This window comes from Saccopteryx bilineata, chromosome 5, assembly GCF_036850765.1.
Source record: "Saccopteryx bilineata isolate mSacBil1 chromosome 5, mSacBil1_pri_phased_curated, whole genome shotgun sequence".
Taxonomy (NCBI): Eukaryota; Metazoa; Chordata; class Mammalia; order Chiroptera; family Emballonuridae; genus Saccopteryx; species Saccopteryx bilineata.
Genome location: NC_089494.1, coordinates 237,684,311 through 237,699,963, shown reverse-complemented (window position 1 = coordinate 237,699,963; position 15,653 = coordinate 237,684,311). Strand labels below are relative to the sequence as shown.

Sequence of the window (15,653 nt, the reverse complement as noted above, 5' to 3'; positions counted from 1 at the left end):
TTTTAACAAGAAACAAGTCTAATTCTCTCCCGGTTTTAAAGTCACAGATTATGTGTAGAATACCTAGCTGGTCAGAGAAACATTTGTGTGTGTGTTTGCTTTTAGGCCATCAATTTGCTGTTTCTGCCCTCACAGATACTAAGTCCTAACCCCTTCCACAACTTGACCAACCAGCCTGCGCTTCCCGAGCCGGCGTCCGGCTGTTTCTGTTGAAGAATCCTACACTCCGGCTTGTCTTCCCATCCTTGTTTTCCAACTAGATTCCTCTCTGCCCTATTCCCCACTTACCGTCTTTTAAGCTGTTAGAACCTTAAATTTCTTCATAGGTGTGGGGTGATGTTCAGGAGTTAGACAGTTATGGTCTAAATGATTCTTTATACTATCATCACATCACAGAGATTGCCCCAATTAGATTATACATAGTACAAAAAGGTACCATATCATAGCCTTCCTAGTCTTTGTACAGTCTGGCACTGTCTCATATACATAGTAGCAAGTTATCCATAAATATTTGTTGAATGAGTAAATGAATGAAAATAAATCTTCCTACTGAAAGAGAGCATATTTTTTATTTTCATTTCATCAGAAGTTAGAACTAGGTTCTTCAGAGGGTTAACTAGGTCCTATCATTTTTTTAAACTATACTCAGCATTTTAAGTATGCATATTAAGAGCCAGCACTGTGCAAGCCCCTAGTTGAGGTGAAGATACTTTCACAAACTATAATTACTTTGTGTGTGTGAAAGCTTTGTTTTTCTCAATGTGAAAGCACTACAAAGATTTTTAATTGCTATACAATTCTCATTTCAGGCACTTAACCACTTCCTAAAATGTCCAAACTTAGAAGACAATGCAGCGATAGAAATGGCAATTGAAACTGTAAGTGAACTCTATAGTGAAACTTTCAAGAATGCCAGCATTTTTTAAAAACTTTGCAGAACTGTCCAAGAAGCATACAAAAGTAGACCAAACAATATGACAAACGCTACAGACCCGTTACCTAACTTAACAGCACATGGCCAGTCTGTTCTATTCATCCCCACCCTTTCCCCGTATTATTTTAAAGTTAAACGGGTGTTGTTCTCTTGGTGTCAGTCACTTGCCTTAAGAAACTTTTTATTGCCTGACCAGGCGGTGGCGCAGTGGATATAGCATCAGACTGGGATGCGGAGGACCCAGGTTCGAGACCCTGAGGTCGCCAGCTTGAGCACAGGCTCATCTGGTTTGAGCAAAAGCTCACTAGCTTGGACCCAAGGTTGCTGGCTTGAGCAAGGGGTTACTTGATCTGCTGAAGGCCCACAGTCAAGGCACATATGAGAAAGCAATCAATGAACAACTAAGGTGTCGCAACGAAAAACTGATGATTGATGCTTCTCATCTCTCTCGTTCCTGTCTGTCCCTATCTATCCCTCTCTCTGACTCTCTCTCTCTTTCCCTGTAAAAAAAAAGAAGAAACTTTTTATGGAAATATCCAAGAAGTATCTTTTCTCTGTGTGTGACAGAAGTACAGGATTTTGATTTAGCAACTTCAAAAAGCTACAGTTCCTAAGGATGGATTGTTATCAATGGTGACTCTGCAAATGAAGCAAGATCCCTGAGCTCAGGTTTCAGGCACCTGACCGTACAAATTTCTACATACTTTTAAATTCCATTCCCTTAGCAGATTATCTGTCCTTTACCCCTTCTTCTTGTTAGGTTTAAGGTTTGAATGTACTGTTTCTTTCTCTTCCTAAACAGGTTGGTCAGGCCAAAGATGAACTGCTGACCAGTCAAATGGTAGACTACCTCATGGGAGAGAGTGACGGCATGCCCAAGGTACCGAACTGGTTTCTTCACTGGCACTTTCCAGTATCTTACTAGATTTTACTTTGTCTGCCTGTTGTTACCTGTTAGGCTTTTTCTCTGACTCTTGTCTTGGGTCATCTAGACAGACCCTTCATTTTAGAGGGTACTGTGTACATTCTATCTCTGAAGTTAGCGTTGCTACCTATGAAATATCATTTCTTCTAGATAAGTCCTCACCACCCACAATATTTCTCAAGTTGTTAAAGTTTTATTTATTTTAGAACTATGAAAAGTGATTATTAAAGCTACTGAGTTAGCACTAATTCCTAAAAATTGATGTACTTTGTTCATATTTCAAAAATTATGGGGATAAAAATCATATTTAGCATAAAAGTGACTCCCTAGAATTATAAAGTAGAAATAAATTGAAGTTTGTGCAATATCAGTCTCTGTCTGGAAGAGGACGGACTCACACCTCTGTGAGAATGCCCCCAGGTCTCCTCCTCCCTTCCGCTTCGTGTTCAAGAGGATCTGTTTGCAAAGGAACTCAAGTCACAGATTTGGAGAGAAGGCGCTAGATTGTCACACCTGGAGAGAACTGGAACCATCCTGATCCCAAAATCCATTATCTGTTTCTTACAGATAAAGACCCTGAGACCCAGGGAGGCCTAACTAACCTTCCAAAGGCACAGGCCATTAAACTTTCTAAACCACCTCACCTTATATCCACTGCCGTAATAATGAGGAAATAGTACCAAATATGTGAAATTGTCTAGAGTTAAGGAGACTAGGAATAGAAACTGCTCAAAGGCCAAAGAAAATTGTACAGGTCAGAGAAATTTATATTGGTGTAAAAACTTTTAAAATCTTACTGAGTTGGTACATTGGATAAGAATACACTTTGTTTTGAGCACATGAGAGCAAACTCTTTGGAGCAGGGTTGGGACTCTGCTCCCCAGACTCTGAAGCCAGATCACTGTGGGTCAGGCCTGGCTCCGGAGAGGTCCTGCTGTGTCTCAGGGTTTCATCAATGAAATTGGATAACTGTGCCTTCCTCCCAGGGAGGGTATGATGATTTAAACAAGCTAAATATTTCTCAAGTACTTAGAATACTACCTGGAATATACTAAACTGTAAATAAGTATTTGATAAACTAATTCTTTATTCATTTGGTTTTTTAAAACAGTATCAACCCTCAGTTACTGGAAAGCAAATGTGATTCTAACTGGAATGGAAATTTTTAGGTGTTTCTCCCCTTAGCTAATGAAGAAAGTGATGTTTCTGTCATGGTTTGTATGTCAGGATGCCAAGTACCTGTTCCGCTTGTACATGGCCCTGAGACTCTACCAGGAGGCCGCCCGCACCGCCATCATAATCGCCAGAGAAGAGCAGTGTGCAGGTAGGCCTCTAATGTTCACCAGACCCTCTCCCACCAAGGAAAGAGAGCCCAGTTCTAATCTAGGCTTGCTGTGGACCAGGAAGATTAGGGGATGACCATTTTCAGTTCCCAGAAGTAAAACAGTTCACACCACAGCGGGATATTGCATACTCCCCAGAGGCCTGCTCCTGTCAGGAGCATTCCTACACTGGGCCTCACAGGGCTGACAGCCTCTCTGACCCTCCAGCTCACAGCCTCCTGCACTCACAACACGCGCCTTCCATAACGTGCATGTGTCCTTCATATAAGGTGTTAGAAGATGGAAGGCCTGGTGTTATTACTGACCTAGTTATTTACAATATTTAGGGACTGTTTATAGAATACAGGGGGTCCTTGGGTTACGCTACAGCTCCATTCCTACAGCAGTGATGTAACTCGAATTTTGCTGTATGTCGAAACACACCCTAGCCTAACACAAATGGAACACTTGCGCTTTGTAAGCACACTGGAGGACGCCAACCCCCTCACTCATAGGCCAAGTTACTGCCTATTCTGCACCCAACAAAACTAGTTCGCCCACGTAGTCCGTAGTCCGATGCTAATGGCATAAGCCAAACACTCATGTCTCAATTTTTTACAGTTTTTATGGGAGTGAGCATCATAAACTCAAAACATCGTATGTCAAGACTATCGTAACCCGAGGACCCCCTGTAGTCTTCATAATGGTTGTGTTCACATATATGTTCTGTAAATATTTATTGAAGAAGTCAGAGAATTAGTCCATTATTTTCACAGATGTTTGTAAGCTGATTCTTTTAGATGTTCACAAATATGGAACACAATTTTGGGAAATATGTAATTAAATAAGTGATTAGTCAGCTTACACTTAACACCTACTGTCTGTAAGCTAGATACATTCTAGAAGCCCAGGATTCAGAGAGGTAAGCCACAGTGCCACCCACGAGAACTCGACTTGATAGGGTAGAAAGTTGTTACACACAGTGATGGTGCCAGGACACAAAGAAACCATGTAAGGCACCAGGAAAGGGAACCTGCCTCATCCTGAGCGCTGGGAGTGGGGGAAGCTGGAGGATGGAGACGAGAGAAGGCAACAAGAGCTTCCGCTGTGTTTTGAAAGGACGGGGTAGCAGATGAGGGAGAAAGGGTGTGTGGGGAGAGGTGCACAGGAGACACGTGGAGTGAGGCACACGCGGCACTGGCCATGACTGAGCAGGACGGGGGCAAAGATAAGGTTGGGAAGTTAGGCAGAGGCAGATCCTGAAGGGCTTAAGTCTCTAATGAGGAATTTTCACTTGATCCCTAAGGCCCCAAGGAGGGTCATCTGTAGGGGTGTGACCTTGAGGTTTTGGGGTGTGGGGTGAGGCTTGAGGCTTTTACAAGAACACTGACATAAGAATGGAGACAGGTGACACTGAAAAGGAATACAGGTTAGTACACTACTGCAGAGCAATGACGAGCACTGACGGCCCAGGGAGAGAGGCTGAATTTGGAAGACTTAGCAGGTAGACTCAGAACTTGATGACCCACTGGACTTGGGGGCCAGCTTGGTGCTCTGAGAAGAGTGAAACATCTAGGATGGCCAGGTTGGTGCTGTGAGGAAGAGTGAAACATCCAGGATGGCCAGGTTGGTGCTCTGAGGAGAGTGAAACATCTAGGATGGCCAGGTTGGTGCTCTGAGGAGAGTGAAACATCTAGGATGGCCAGGTTGATGCTCTGAGGAAGAGTGAAACATCCAGGATGGCCAGGTTGGTGCTCTGAGGAAGAGTGAAACATCTAGGATGGCCAGGTTGGTGCTCTGAGGAAGAGTGAAACATCTAGGATGGCCAGGTTGGTGCTCTGAGGAGAGTGAAACATCTAGGATGGCCAGGTTGATGCTCTGAGGAGAGTGAAACATCTAGGATGGCCAGGTTGGTGCTGTGAGGAAGAGTGAAACATCTAGGATGGCCAGGTTGATGCTCTGAGGAGAGTGAAACATCTAGGATGGCCAGGTTGATGCTCTGAGGAGAGTGAAACATCTAGGATGGCCAGGTTGGTGCTGTGAGGAGAGTGAAACATCTAGGATGGCCAGGTTGGTGCTCTGAGGAGAGTGAAACATCTAGGATGGCCAGGTTGGTGCTCTGAGGAGAGTGAAACATCTAGGATGGCCAGGTTGGTGCTCTGAGGAGAGTGAAACATCTAGGATGGCCAGGTTGGTGCTCTGAGGAGAGTGAAACATCTAGGATGGCCAGGTTGGTGCTGTGAGGAAGAGTGAAACATCTAGGATGGCCAGGTTGATGCTCTGAGGAGAGTGAAACATCTAGGATGGCCAGGTTGATGCTCTGAGGAGAGTGAAACATCTAGGATGGCCAGGTTGGTGCTCTGAGGAGAGTGAAACATCTAGGATGGCCAGGTTGATGCTCTGAGGAGAGTGAAACATCTAGGATGGCCAGGTTGGTGCTGTGAGGAAGAGTGAAACATCTAGGATGGCCAGGTTGTGCTCTGAGGAGAGTGAAACATCTAGGATGGCCAGGTTGGTGCTCTGAGGAGAGTGAAACATCTAGGATGGCCAGGTTGGTGCTCTGAGGAGAGTGAAACATCTAGGATGGCCAGGTTGGTGCTCTGAGGAGAGTGAAACATCTAGGATGGCCAGGTTGGTGCTCTGAGGAGAGTGAAACATCTAGGATGGCCAGGTTGATGCTCTGAGGAGAGTGAAACATCTAGGATGGCCAGGTTGGTGCTGTGAGGAAGAGTGAAACATCCAGGATGGCCAGGTTGGTGCTCTGAGGAAGAGTGAAACATCTAGGATGGCCAGGTTGGTGCTCTGAGGAAGAGTGAAACATCTAGGATGGCCAGGTTGGTGCTGTGAGAAAGAGTGAAACATCTAGGATGGCCAGGTTGGTGCTGTGAGGAAGAGTGAAACATCTAGGATGGCCAGGTTGGTGCTCTGAGGAAGAGTGAAACATCTAGGATGGCCAGGTTGGTGCTGTGAGAAAGAGTGAAACATCTAGGATGGCCAGGTTGGTGCTCTGAGGAAGAGTGAAACATCTAGGATGGCCAGGTTGGTACTCTGAGAAGAGTGAAACATCTAGGATGGCCAGGTTGGTGCTCTGAGAAGAGTGAAACATCTAGGATGGCCAGGTTGGTGCTCTGAGAAGAGTGAAACATCTAGGATGGCCAGGTTGGTGCTCTGAGGAAGAGTGAAACATCTAGGATGATGCCACCACTTTATTCTTGAGGGACTGGTGAGATGTTAGTACCATCAATTATAATAGGAAAACCTACTAAGTTACTTTGTGTCAAATTAATGGCCCTTGGCTGGTTTGCTCAATGGATAGAGCATTGGACTGGCATATGGACATCCTGGGTTCAATTCCCTGTCAGGGCACACAGAAGGAACAACCATCTGCTTCTCTCCTATCCCCTTTTCTTCCTCTTCCCGTCCTGCTGCCAGTGGCTCAGTTAGTTCAAACATCAGCCCTGGGCACTAAGGATAGCTAGGTTGGTCCAAGCTTGTCAGCCTCAGGCGCTAAAGATAGCTCAATTGACTCAAGCATTGACCCCAGACGAGGGTTGCCAGGTGGATCCTGGTCAGGGCACATGCAGGAGTCTGTCTCACTATTTTCCCTCCTCTCGCTTAAAAAATGAAACAAAAAAAATTATTAGGATATTGCTAATAACATGATTAACCCATTTGTAAAATGAGGACCCATAGAAAGTCCTCAGATTTCATTCTCTGTAATAATGTCCTTTGCCACCTGTTTTCAAGGAAACTATCGGAATGCCCACGATCTTCTCTTCAGTATGTATGCAGAGCTGAAATCCCAGAAGATCAAAATTCCGTCCGAGATGGCCACCAACCTTATGATTCTGCACAGTTACATCCTAGTCAAGGTGAGGTCCTTAGTGACTGGGACAGAGCCGACCAGTGTTTATCACTGTGTGTTTCCTCTGGCAGAGGGCACCTCTCCGCTGAGGAGTGCTTTCCTCAGTCTCTATCTTGTTAAATCAAAAAAGCAAAATACAGAGTAATTATACAGTATGCTGCCTTTTGTGTATACAAAGAGAAAATTATCTATATTCATTTCAAATAAAATTAGAAATATATATATTTTAAAAACCAGAAGTAGTTTCCTAACGGAAACAAGGCAGGTGCCAGGCATGGTGGGCATCAGCCCCAGCCAGGGTGAGAGAGCAGGTCTCTGTGGGTCGTTTGGTGTCATTCTGATTTTGAAGCATATAAATTTACTACTTGGTCAAAAAATATTTTACTGAAAAGTTCTGTTTAACAGAGCTTGCTAGTTTATTAATTCTAAGATAGTGGATTCTATACAATTCTACCAATTTTTTATAAAAAAATATTTTGAGGTATAATTGACATACAGCATTATATTGATTTTAGGTATACACCATAATGATTCCTTATTTGTACACACTGCGCAGTGATCGCCACAGCAACCCTGGCCAGCGCCCGTCACCACCCAAGGTTAACTTTTAGGGTTTACTCTCTTGGCAACTTTCCGGTCTGCTCTGCAGCATCGCTACTATAAACACCATGCTATACAGACTGCAACTTACCAATTTTTCCAAATTTTCACTTATGTCAAAGTACATCTTACCATCTTAATGCTACATTGGATTTCAGGCTAATCCGCAAAAACGTATTTAACTCTGAAGGCCCCAGCACAGAGGAGGCCTATGTAACTGACTGAGGTCCGAATGGCCGTCCCTGATGGCTCTGTCCAGTACAGCTTTCTGCAGTGACCGACGTGCTCTGTGCTGCCCGATACAGCAGCCACTGGTCTGGCTATGAGGCACTTGGAATACAGCTAGTTTATTCAACTAAATACAACTAAAGTTTTTTATATAATTTTAATTTCTAAATTTAAATAACCACATGTGGCTAGCAGCTACCATATTAGACCCACAGATCTGTAACACTGAGTATAAGGGAAAACTTTGAATTCCAACTTGCAACCCCCAGGGAGTCCCTTTCCCTGCAGAGCGACAGGGGATGCCTGTCAGACCGAGGGAGTAGTAGACGGGGTGGGGGGCGGGGGGGGTCCAGTCTCAGCCTCGGACAGGAAGGGCGGTGCCAGGGCCCTAGCTGCAGTAATCCAGCAAAACGGGAGTCTTTAGAGGTCGAGGGGGGAGGACAGAAACAAGTTTTTTGGAAAGAAGTTTTTTGGAAGTTTTCTGGAAAATGAGAAGCAAAAATAGGGGTTCCTGTACGAAACGCTCCAGGAGCGGGGCTTTCTACCAACACAGCCGTAGGGAGGGTTCTCGGGTCGGTCTTTTCCTCTGGTCCCCAGAGCCGGCCTGCTGCTCCCATCACACTGGGTGCCTCGCCCCACCCACGGAAGAGCCCTTGTGACTGTCCCCTGGGCTCGAGTCTGATAAACAAGCACGAGACATTTTCAAGCTTTTCTAGGGTTTTTGACTGCAGACCCTATTAAAAACAAGTTGATGGAGAAATGCCATAGGCACCTTTGACCCTAAGGACTTGAGTTATCCCTATTTCAGGGGAAATCGAGACCCAGCTTTGGCAGGTGCTGCCCCACAGAGCCAGGCCAGGGAGTCTGGCTGAAGGAGAGCGGGGACCTTGGGGGGTGGCGGCTGCGCTGGGCACTGAGGCCCACAGTCAGCAGAGGGCGGAGGGACGAGCAGCCAGGGCTTCCCTTCTCTTTAGACTCAGTTCCTGTTTGCCCTGTGCACTGCTCCGCGCTGATGCCTGTGTCACTGTGCTCACCCTTCCTATTCTGACCAAGCATCAGTTTTGACTGCTGGTTTTTTCGCTTCCCTCCATCCCCACCGCCCCACCTGTGGGTCACCTCCTCTCCCCCATGGCTGCAGCGCTGTCAGGGCCTGGCCTGCCCGTTCCCGGCCTCAGCTCGTCCTCAGTGTGCCGCCTCCTGCACCACAGGCCCCTGCCCTTACCTGCCCTCCGGCCCCTCCAGCGTGACTCCCTTCTGCCCGACACAGGCACTGCTCTCCCCAAACCGCTCACCCTCTCTCTGCCTTGTTCCTGGCTTTCGGGTCTCACAACAACGTGGTACGGTTGGTATTATTAGCCCCTGAATACTGGCTAGGGAGAGATGGAGCAGGGGCTTGACCTCATGTCAAGTGGACGAACACAAAGTAAAAGCAGTGTGTAGAGTGGGGAGAGGCCAATGAGGCCACGGCGCCACAGCTGCGAGGGGGGGAGGGGTCCCGGTGCCGTCAGCCAAAAAGTCTGCCAGGCTCTCGTGACCCCAATCAAGGAGCCGTTTATTTGAAGTAAAGCATGAATTAGGGTTAATCTAAGTCTCTAAGAAGAGTATGTTATTTATTTCAGATTCATGTTAAAAATAAAGACCATATGAAAGGGGCACGTTTGCTTATTCGGGTGGCCAACAACATTAGCAAATTCCCATCACGTAAGTACTGAGAAGAGCCTGTTATCCACATTTCTGCATTAGCACATACTCTCTAACCCGATTAACTCACTAATCCTCACAACAACCCTGGGAAATGGTGGGACAGGTTTGAGAATTCACTGGGACTCACACAACTCAACATACAGTAGTGCTGGAGGCTGGGCTACCACAGCGGAAAGGTGCAGAGACAAGCACGCGGCTGCAGTCTGGAGGCGGTGCGCACTGCAGAGGCCCCGCCCAGTGGGCCCCACAGGACACAGTACTTCTCCCTGGCAGTGGCCTGTGTGACTCAGTGCCCAGGGCTTGTATTGAGGGCTGGTCACTTAGGTACCCCTGCTCAGCATGTACCAGATTTCCAGACTCCAGAAAGCCAGTGTTCAGCATAAACCACACTGTCTGCACAAGGAATTTAGGCACGGTGAGCCACTCTCACCAGTTCTGAAAATGGTGGGAACGCGAACTCCAGGTCCCCAGATGCCAGCCAAGAACCGACTTTCCAGGCACGTCTTTCTAAGGAGAAGTCTCAGGACTGCACACACAGATACTATCACTATCATCTTCCCTACTTTCAGATAAGCAAACTGGGGCAAAAGAAGTCACACTTGCCCAGACCACACCGTCAGCCAATACGTCTGTAGGCCATTACCTCTGAAAAAGGTCCTATTCTAAAAGATGTGTGCCATTACCACATTCTTCAGTGAATAGATTTTGTCATTTTCTAATAGGACCAGTAAACTTTCTCCGTACAGCATCAGATGTCAATGAGGCTTTGGGCCATATGGTTTGTCACAACTGCTCAGCTCTGCTGTTTAGCTTGAACCATGTGTTCTAACAGAACTTTTATTTTGGACACAATTATGTATTTAAATCTCATACATATTTTTCATAAAGAAGTCTCTTCTTTTCTCAAAATCTTCACAAAATATTATTTTGATCTTGTTTTCAACCATTTAAAAATGTAAAAGCCATTCTTAACTAATGGGCAATATACAAAAACAGAAGGCCAGATCTGACCCACAGGTCATAATTCACCAATGCTTGTTCTCTAAATGTATTTTTGTACATGAAAAAGACAAAAACAATTGTATCCCATGTCAGCAAAGGGTGTGATAGGACAGGCACTTGTAACTGCTGAGGGGAAAGGACACAGTATGGCCTTTCTAGAGAGCAGTCTGGCCATTTGTGCTATGAGTCTTTAGAAGGGCATGTTCTTTGAGCCATCAGTTCAACTTCTGGGTATCTGTCCTGAAGAAACAGATACCTTTAGAGAGGTTAGACATAAAATGATCTCCCGTACGCATCCAGCAGCAGTCCTGTCAGATGCAAAAGTGGGTGTCAGAGGTGTAAAAGGAGGCACAGTACGCAAGTGACCTCTGAGGAGTGAGGTCCTGGAATGACAGGCAACACGTGGTACAATCAGGGAGACACTTGGATGAGCCTCATTATAGACACTGGTTCTTTGCCGGAAAAAGCAAATCAGAAAAGTGAGATGCTGTTGTCGTCCTACAGGGATGGGGTCACGCCGGGAGAGGCACTGTGCTCTCTGCTCCCTTTGTCTTACAGACATTGTGCCGATCCTGACGTCGACCATCATCGAGTGTCACCGAGCAGGCCTGAGGAACTCCGCCTTCGGCTTTGCAGCTATGCTGATGCGGCCCGAGTACCGCAACAAAATAGATGCCAAGTACAAGAAGAGGATCGAGACAATGGTCAGGTAGGCAGTGACCGCTGTTTTCACTGTCCGGTTACATTTCACAAACGTATTTTTCAGCATGTAGCTGCTACTACTGCGCAGGCCAGTAGAAAATGGATGCGGGGTAGCAGGACTTGTACTCAGCCACCAGCAGCAGAAAACCCAGGTCAACATTTATCTGACTCCTGTCCAGGGTCCTGATGCCACTAAGGACAGACCCCTCAGTCTTCCAGCTTGAGTTTCCGCCTCAGGGTTGCACAGTTTGGTTGTCTGCCACAACTCCAGATATCACATGCCATTCAAGGCATGGAAATTAAAAGACAAAAATGACCCTGCCACATGGCTGCCTCTAGCTGCAAGGCCTGTGCTGAGGAGGGTGGGAGTTCAGTGGGCAAGGAGGAGTGGCTGCTGCGTCGCGGCACAGGGTCTCTGCCACAGGGCGACAAATGGCGACTAGTTCCTAGGGGAAGCAACTTGATAATTAGCCTATTGCCAGAAGAGAGTTCACTGCCAAACCCTGTGTAGGTCTGAAGGCACATAAAGCATGTCCTCACTTCACAAAGCAGTAAGTGGCCCAGTTTCCCAAAGGAAATAAGCAGAAGTAGCACCAGTTTTTATAGAAGAAAAGGTCATTGCAATCATACCGAGATTCCATACTACCACCTGTTCCAAGTAGTTAAGACTTCTGGGGTACTTATTACATCAGTTATGACCAAGGGGCCCAGGGGTACCTAAATGTCGACTGCATCCCGCACTGGCGATGGCTGCGGCCGTAACAGCAAATGGGAGCAAGATCACTTGACTGTTAGTTGGGCTTGGGACTAGCCCCTCTGGCAGAGAACTCTAGGCTGGATAGGGCCACATGGAACACTCCCTTGTATTAAAGCTGATAAGCCCCAAGCAGCTTCAGGGCCAAGTCAGACTGACCCAACATACCTGCCAGCATGGCGCGGGAGGCTGCAGATGCTCGAGCACATGTACGCCACGGCCCTGCACCAAGCTGTCTGCGGCGCCAGCCTGGAAGAAATGCGAGTCACTCTTTCCCTACGCCAGACCGCTCGTAACTACGTGGCCTGATACGATGTCTGGTAGCCACACATAACTACTTAAATTGTAGTTCCCCCACTGCCCACATTTCAAGAGTTCAAAAGCATCATGTGGCTCGTGGCTTGGCTACCATATTGGGACAGCGCAGAATTAGAACATTGCCATTGTCCCAGAAAGTTCTACTGGACAGAAGGGAGAGACAGAGGAGACAGCAAGCTCACTGCTCCAGTGGCAAAGGAAGAGGACAGCAAGCCCCACCCATGTTTTCTGCCATTTAATGTGCCCTGAACTCCAGCTCCCCAAAATGGCCCATGTAATTCTACAATTGACCAATCCCAATAGCTCTTCTCCTCCCTGGGCCGGAATGTGGGCTGAGGGGGAGCGGGTAAGAATCTCTAGTCCCAGGGTCTGTGAAGTGGGTGTGTTTCATGCTTAGTTTTCCAAATATGCCTTTTCTCTGTTACCCATATTGAATGGAAAATGAAGTATTGCTTTGAAATGACATGTAAATCTTCCTCACAGGAGACCCGATAAATCAGAGACAGAAGAGGTCACAACCCCATGTCCATTTTGTACATTTCTTCTCCCAGAATATGAACTCCTCTGCCCCGGATGTAAAAATAACATCCCATATTGCATTGCAACAGTAAGCTTCTTTATAATAATTTCCCTTTCTTTACATATCTGTTTGTAACTCATTTGGATATCTGATGTCAACAATTTTTTCACTTCTGAAATCTCTATCCCTTAAATTTCCTTAACATTGAGTATATAATTTTATGGTCAACAAAGTTGAAAGTTATATTTAAAGCACATAATAGTTTAAGACAGTGAATGAACAGAAGGCACTGTGGAGCAGGATAGCACGCACTTGGGGATCAGATGGTCCTAGGCTTAACCCTTTTTTTGCCATTTACTGGACTTATAACCTGCTGTAATTTTAGATTTCTCAAAACTGGACTATTCTTTTATACATGAATCTGACAAAATCTGACTTCAGTCTTTTTAGTCCACTTCCTAGTCAATTACCACCTATGCGAGCTATCAATAATTTCACAAGTTAGAGAGCTGGCTTTTAACCATAACCCAGTTATTATTAGGAAGGAGTAATGGTGGAGGTTTTAAAAATAAAGATAAGCTTTACTCTTAAATGTACTGTTTTTAGGGTCGACACATGTTGAAGGACGACTGGACAGTGTGCCCACACTGCGACTTCCCTGCTCTACACTCAGAATTTAAGATGTAAGTAGGCATTGTTTCACTGGGTCACAAGTTTATCTGAAAATAAGCCTTTCATTCAGCCACTCATCATCTGAAATCTCCTTATTTGTCCATGTTCCTAAAGATCTCTAAAGATTCAAATTGTCTTCTTAGAAGAACCTTCTATGACCTTTGAAATCATTATCCTTAAAGAGTATCTTGCATGAGACTGAATATCCCTTTTTTTTAATATTCCTAATTCTTAAATTGCATGATGAACATATACTAAGAGACGCAGACAGGAATATCATTTTTCACATTAGAATATAACCCAAAGGAAAAGAAACATTACATATTTAACTGATTCTGCCTCTTCCTCTCCCAAACAGCCTGTTAAACCCTGAAAGCACATGTCCTATGTGTTCAGAAAGATTGAACTTTGCTCAACTGAAAAAAATCTCCGACTGTTCCCAGTACCTGCAGACAGAGGTGGAGCAGTGAGTGGGATGTGCAGGTAACTCACCTTCCCAGGGCACAAGCGTCCACACAGCTCTACAGTTTGTACTCGCAGTGGTTCCTTTGTGTGAATGTGTCAGATTTGAATACAACAAAACCTTTACTTTTCTTAAAGCAAAAATGCAGGTTGTACAGTCTCCTTAATGACAGAGACTATTTGGCAAAGCAGCAGCATGGGTTCCAGCTAGCCCGTATTCTATCACTAAATCTTTGGTCGACGTCACCAGTGAAGCCAGTCTGGTCTTGGACTTTTGTCAGGAGATTTTTGATTACTGATTCAATATCTTTACTATTAATTGGTCTGTTTGAAGTTTCTATATTACCATGATTCAGTCTTAGTCAGTTGTATGTTTCTAGGAATTAATCCATTTCTTCTAATTGTCCAATCTGTTGGCATGTAATTGTTCATAATTGTCTCATGACCTTTTGTATGTCTGTTATCAATTGTAATGTCTCATATTTCACTTCTGATTTTTAGTCCCTCTTTTTCTTGAGGAGTCTGGCGAAAGGTTTATTTTTTGAAAAAATCAGCCCTTGGTTTCATAGCTGCTTTTTATAGTCTTTCATTTATTTCTGCTCTGATCATTATTTCCTCTACTAACTTTAAACTTAAGATCTTTCTTCTTTTCCTAGTTCCCTGAGGTATATAAAGTTGGGTTGAGATCTTGTTTCTAAACATGAGCATTTATCACTGATTTTCCCTTTGGAACTGCCTTTGCTATATACCTTAAGTTTGGTATGGTGTGATTTCCATTTTCATTTGTCTCAAGGTGTTTTTTTCTCTTTTGATTTCTTCTTTGACCCATTGGTTTGTTCAATGGCATGCCACCGAGTCATATTTGTGAATTTCCCATCTGTCCATTCAAGCTGTTATGTCTTTCAATCAGAGAATTTAGCCCATTTAAAGTAATTATTGACAGTTACAGATATACTGCTATTTTGTAGTTTTCTGGCTGTTTTATAATTACTTTGTGTCTTTCTTCTCGTGCCTTCTCACTTTGTGATCTGATTTTCTCTAGTGGTATCTTTAGATTAGATTCTTTTCATTTATCTTTTGTGTTATTGAGTATAGGATTTGCTGTGTGGATATCATGAGGCTTACATGAAACATCCTATGAGTCTATTTTAACTTAATAAGAACTTAAGTTCAAATGCATTCTAAAGCTCTACATTTCTACTCTCTGCCCACATATATATTTTTGGATGTCACAATTTATATCTTTTTATCTTGTGAGGTATCTTATTAGTAAATTATTGTAATTATAGTTATTTTTACTACTTTTGTCTTAAAACTTCACAGATTTATGTGATTAACCCACCACCATTGCATTAGGTTATTCTGAGTTTCTATACTTATCATTGAGATTTACTCTCATGTTTTCCTGTTAATAGTGTCCTTTTCTTTCAATTTAAAGAAGTCCTCTTAACATTTCTTATAAGGCTGGTCTAATGGTGTTGAGCTCCTTTAGCTTCTCCTTGTCTGGAAGGCTGTTTCCTCTTCATCTGAAAAACAGCGTTGCCAGGTAGTCTTCTTTGTCGGCAGTTTTTTTCTTTCAACACTTTGAATATATCTGTTGGGCAGATAAAATATATTATGCTCACTTTGTTAAAGAAGGCGCTGC

The 15,653-nt window shown here is 44.6% G+C and overlaps 1 protein-coding gene across 1 annotated transcript in view; it reads left to right on the top strand.

Moving 5' to 3' along the window:
• The window catches only part of WDR19 (WD repeat domain 19), an 83,547-nt gene that overhangs the window by 60,272 nt on the left and 7,622 nt on the right, over nucleotides 1–15,653 (top strand). The window contains exons 28-36 of the mRNA XM_066233462.1: nucleotides 810–878; nucleotides 1,737–1,814; nucleotides 3,087–3,183; nucleotides 6,929–7,053; nucleotides 9,494–9,575; nucleotides 11,139–11,289; nucleotides 12,838–12,961; nucleotides 13,481–13,557; nucleotides 13,905–14,029. Coding sequence (XP_066089559.1) covers nucleotides 810–878; nucleotides 1,737–1,814; nucleotides 3,087–3,183; nucleotides 6,929–7,053; nucleotides 9,494–9,575; nucleotides 11,139–11,289; nucleotides 12,838–12,961; nucleotides 13,481–13,557; nucleotides 13,905–14,016 — 915 coding nt within the window. The 3' untranslated portion in view covers nucleotides 14,017–14,029. The remainder of the gene's footprint in view (nucleotides 1–809; nucleotides 879–1,736; nucleotides 1,815–3,086; nucleotides 3,184–6,928; nucleotides 7,054–9,493; nucleotides 9,576–11,138; nucleotides 11,290–12,837; nucleotides 12,962–13,480; nucleotides 13,558–13,904; nucleotides 14,030–15,653) is intronic.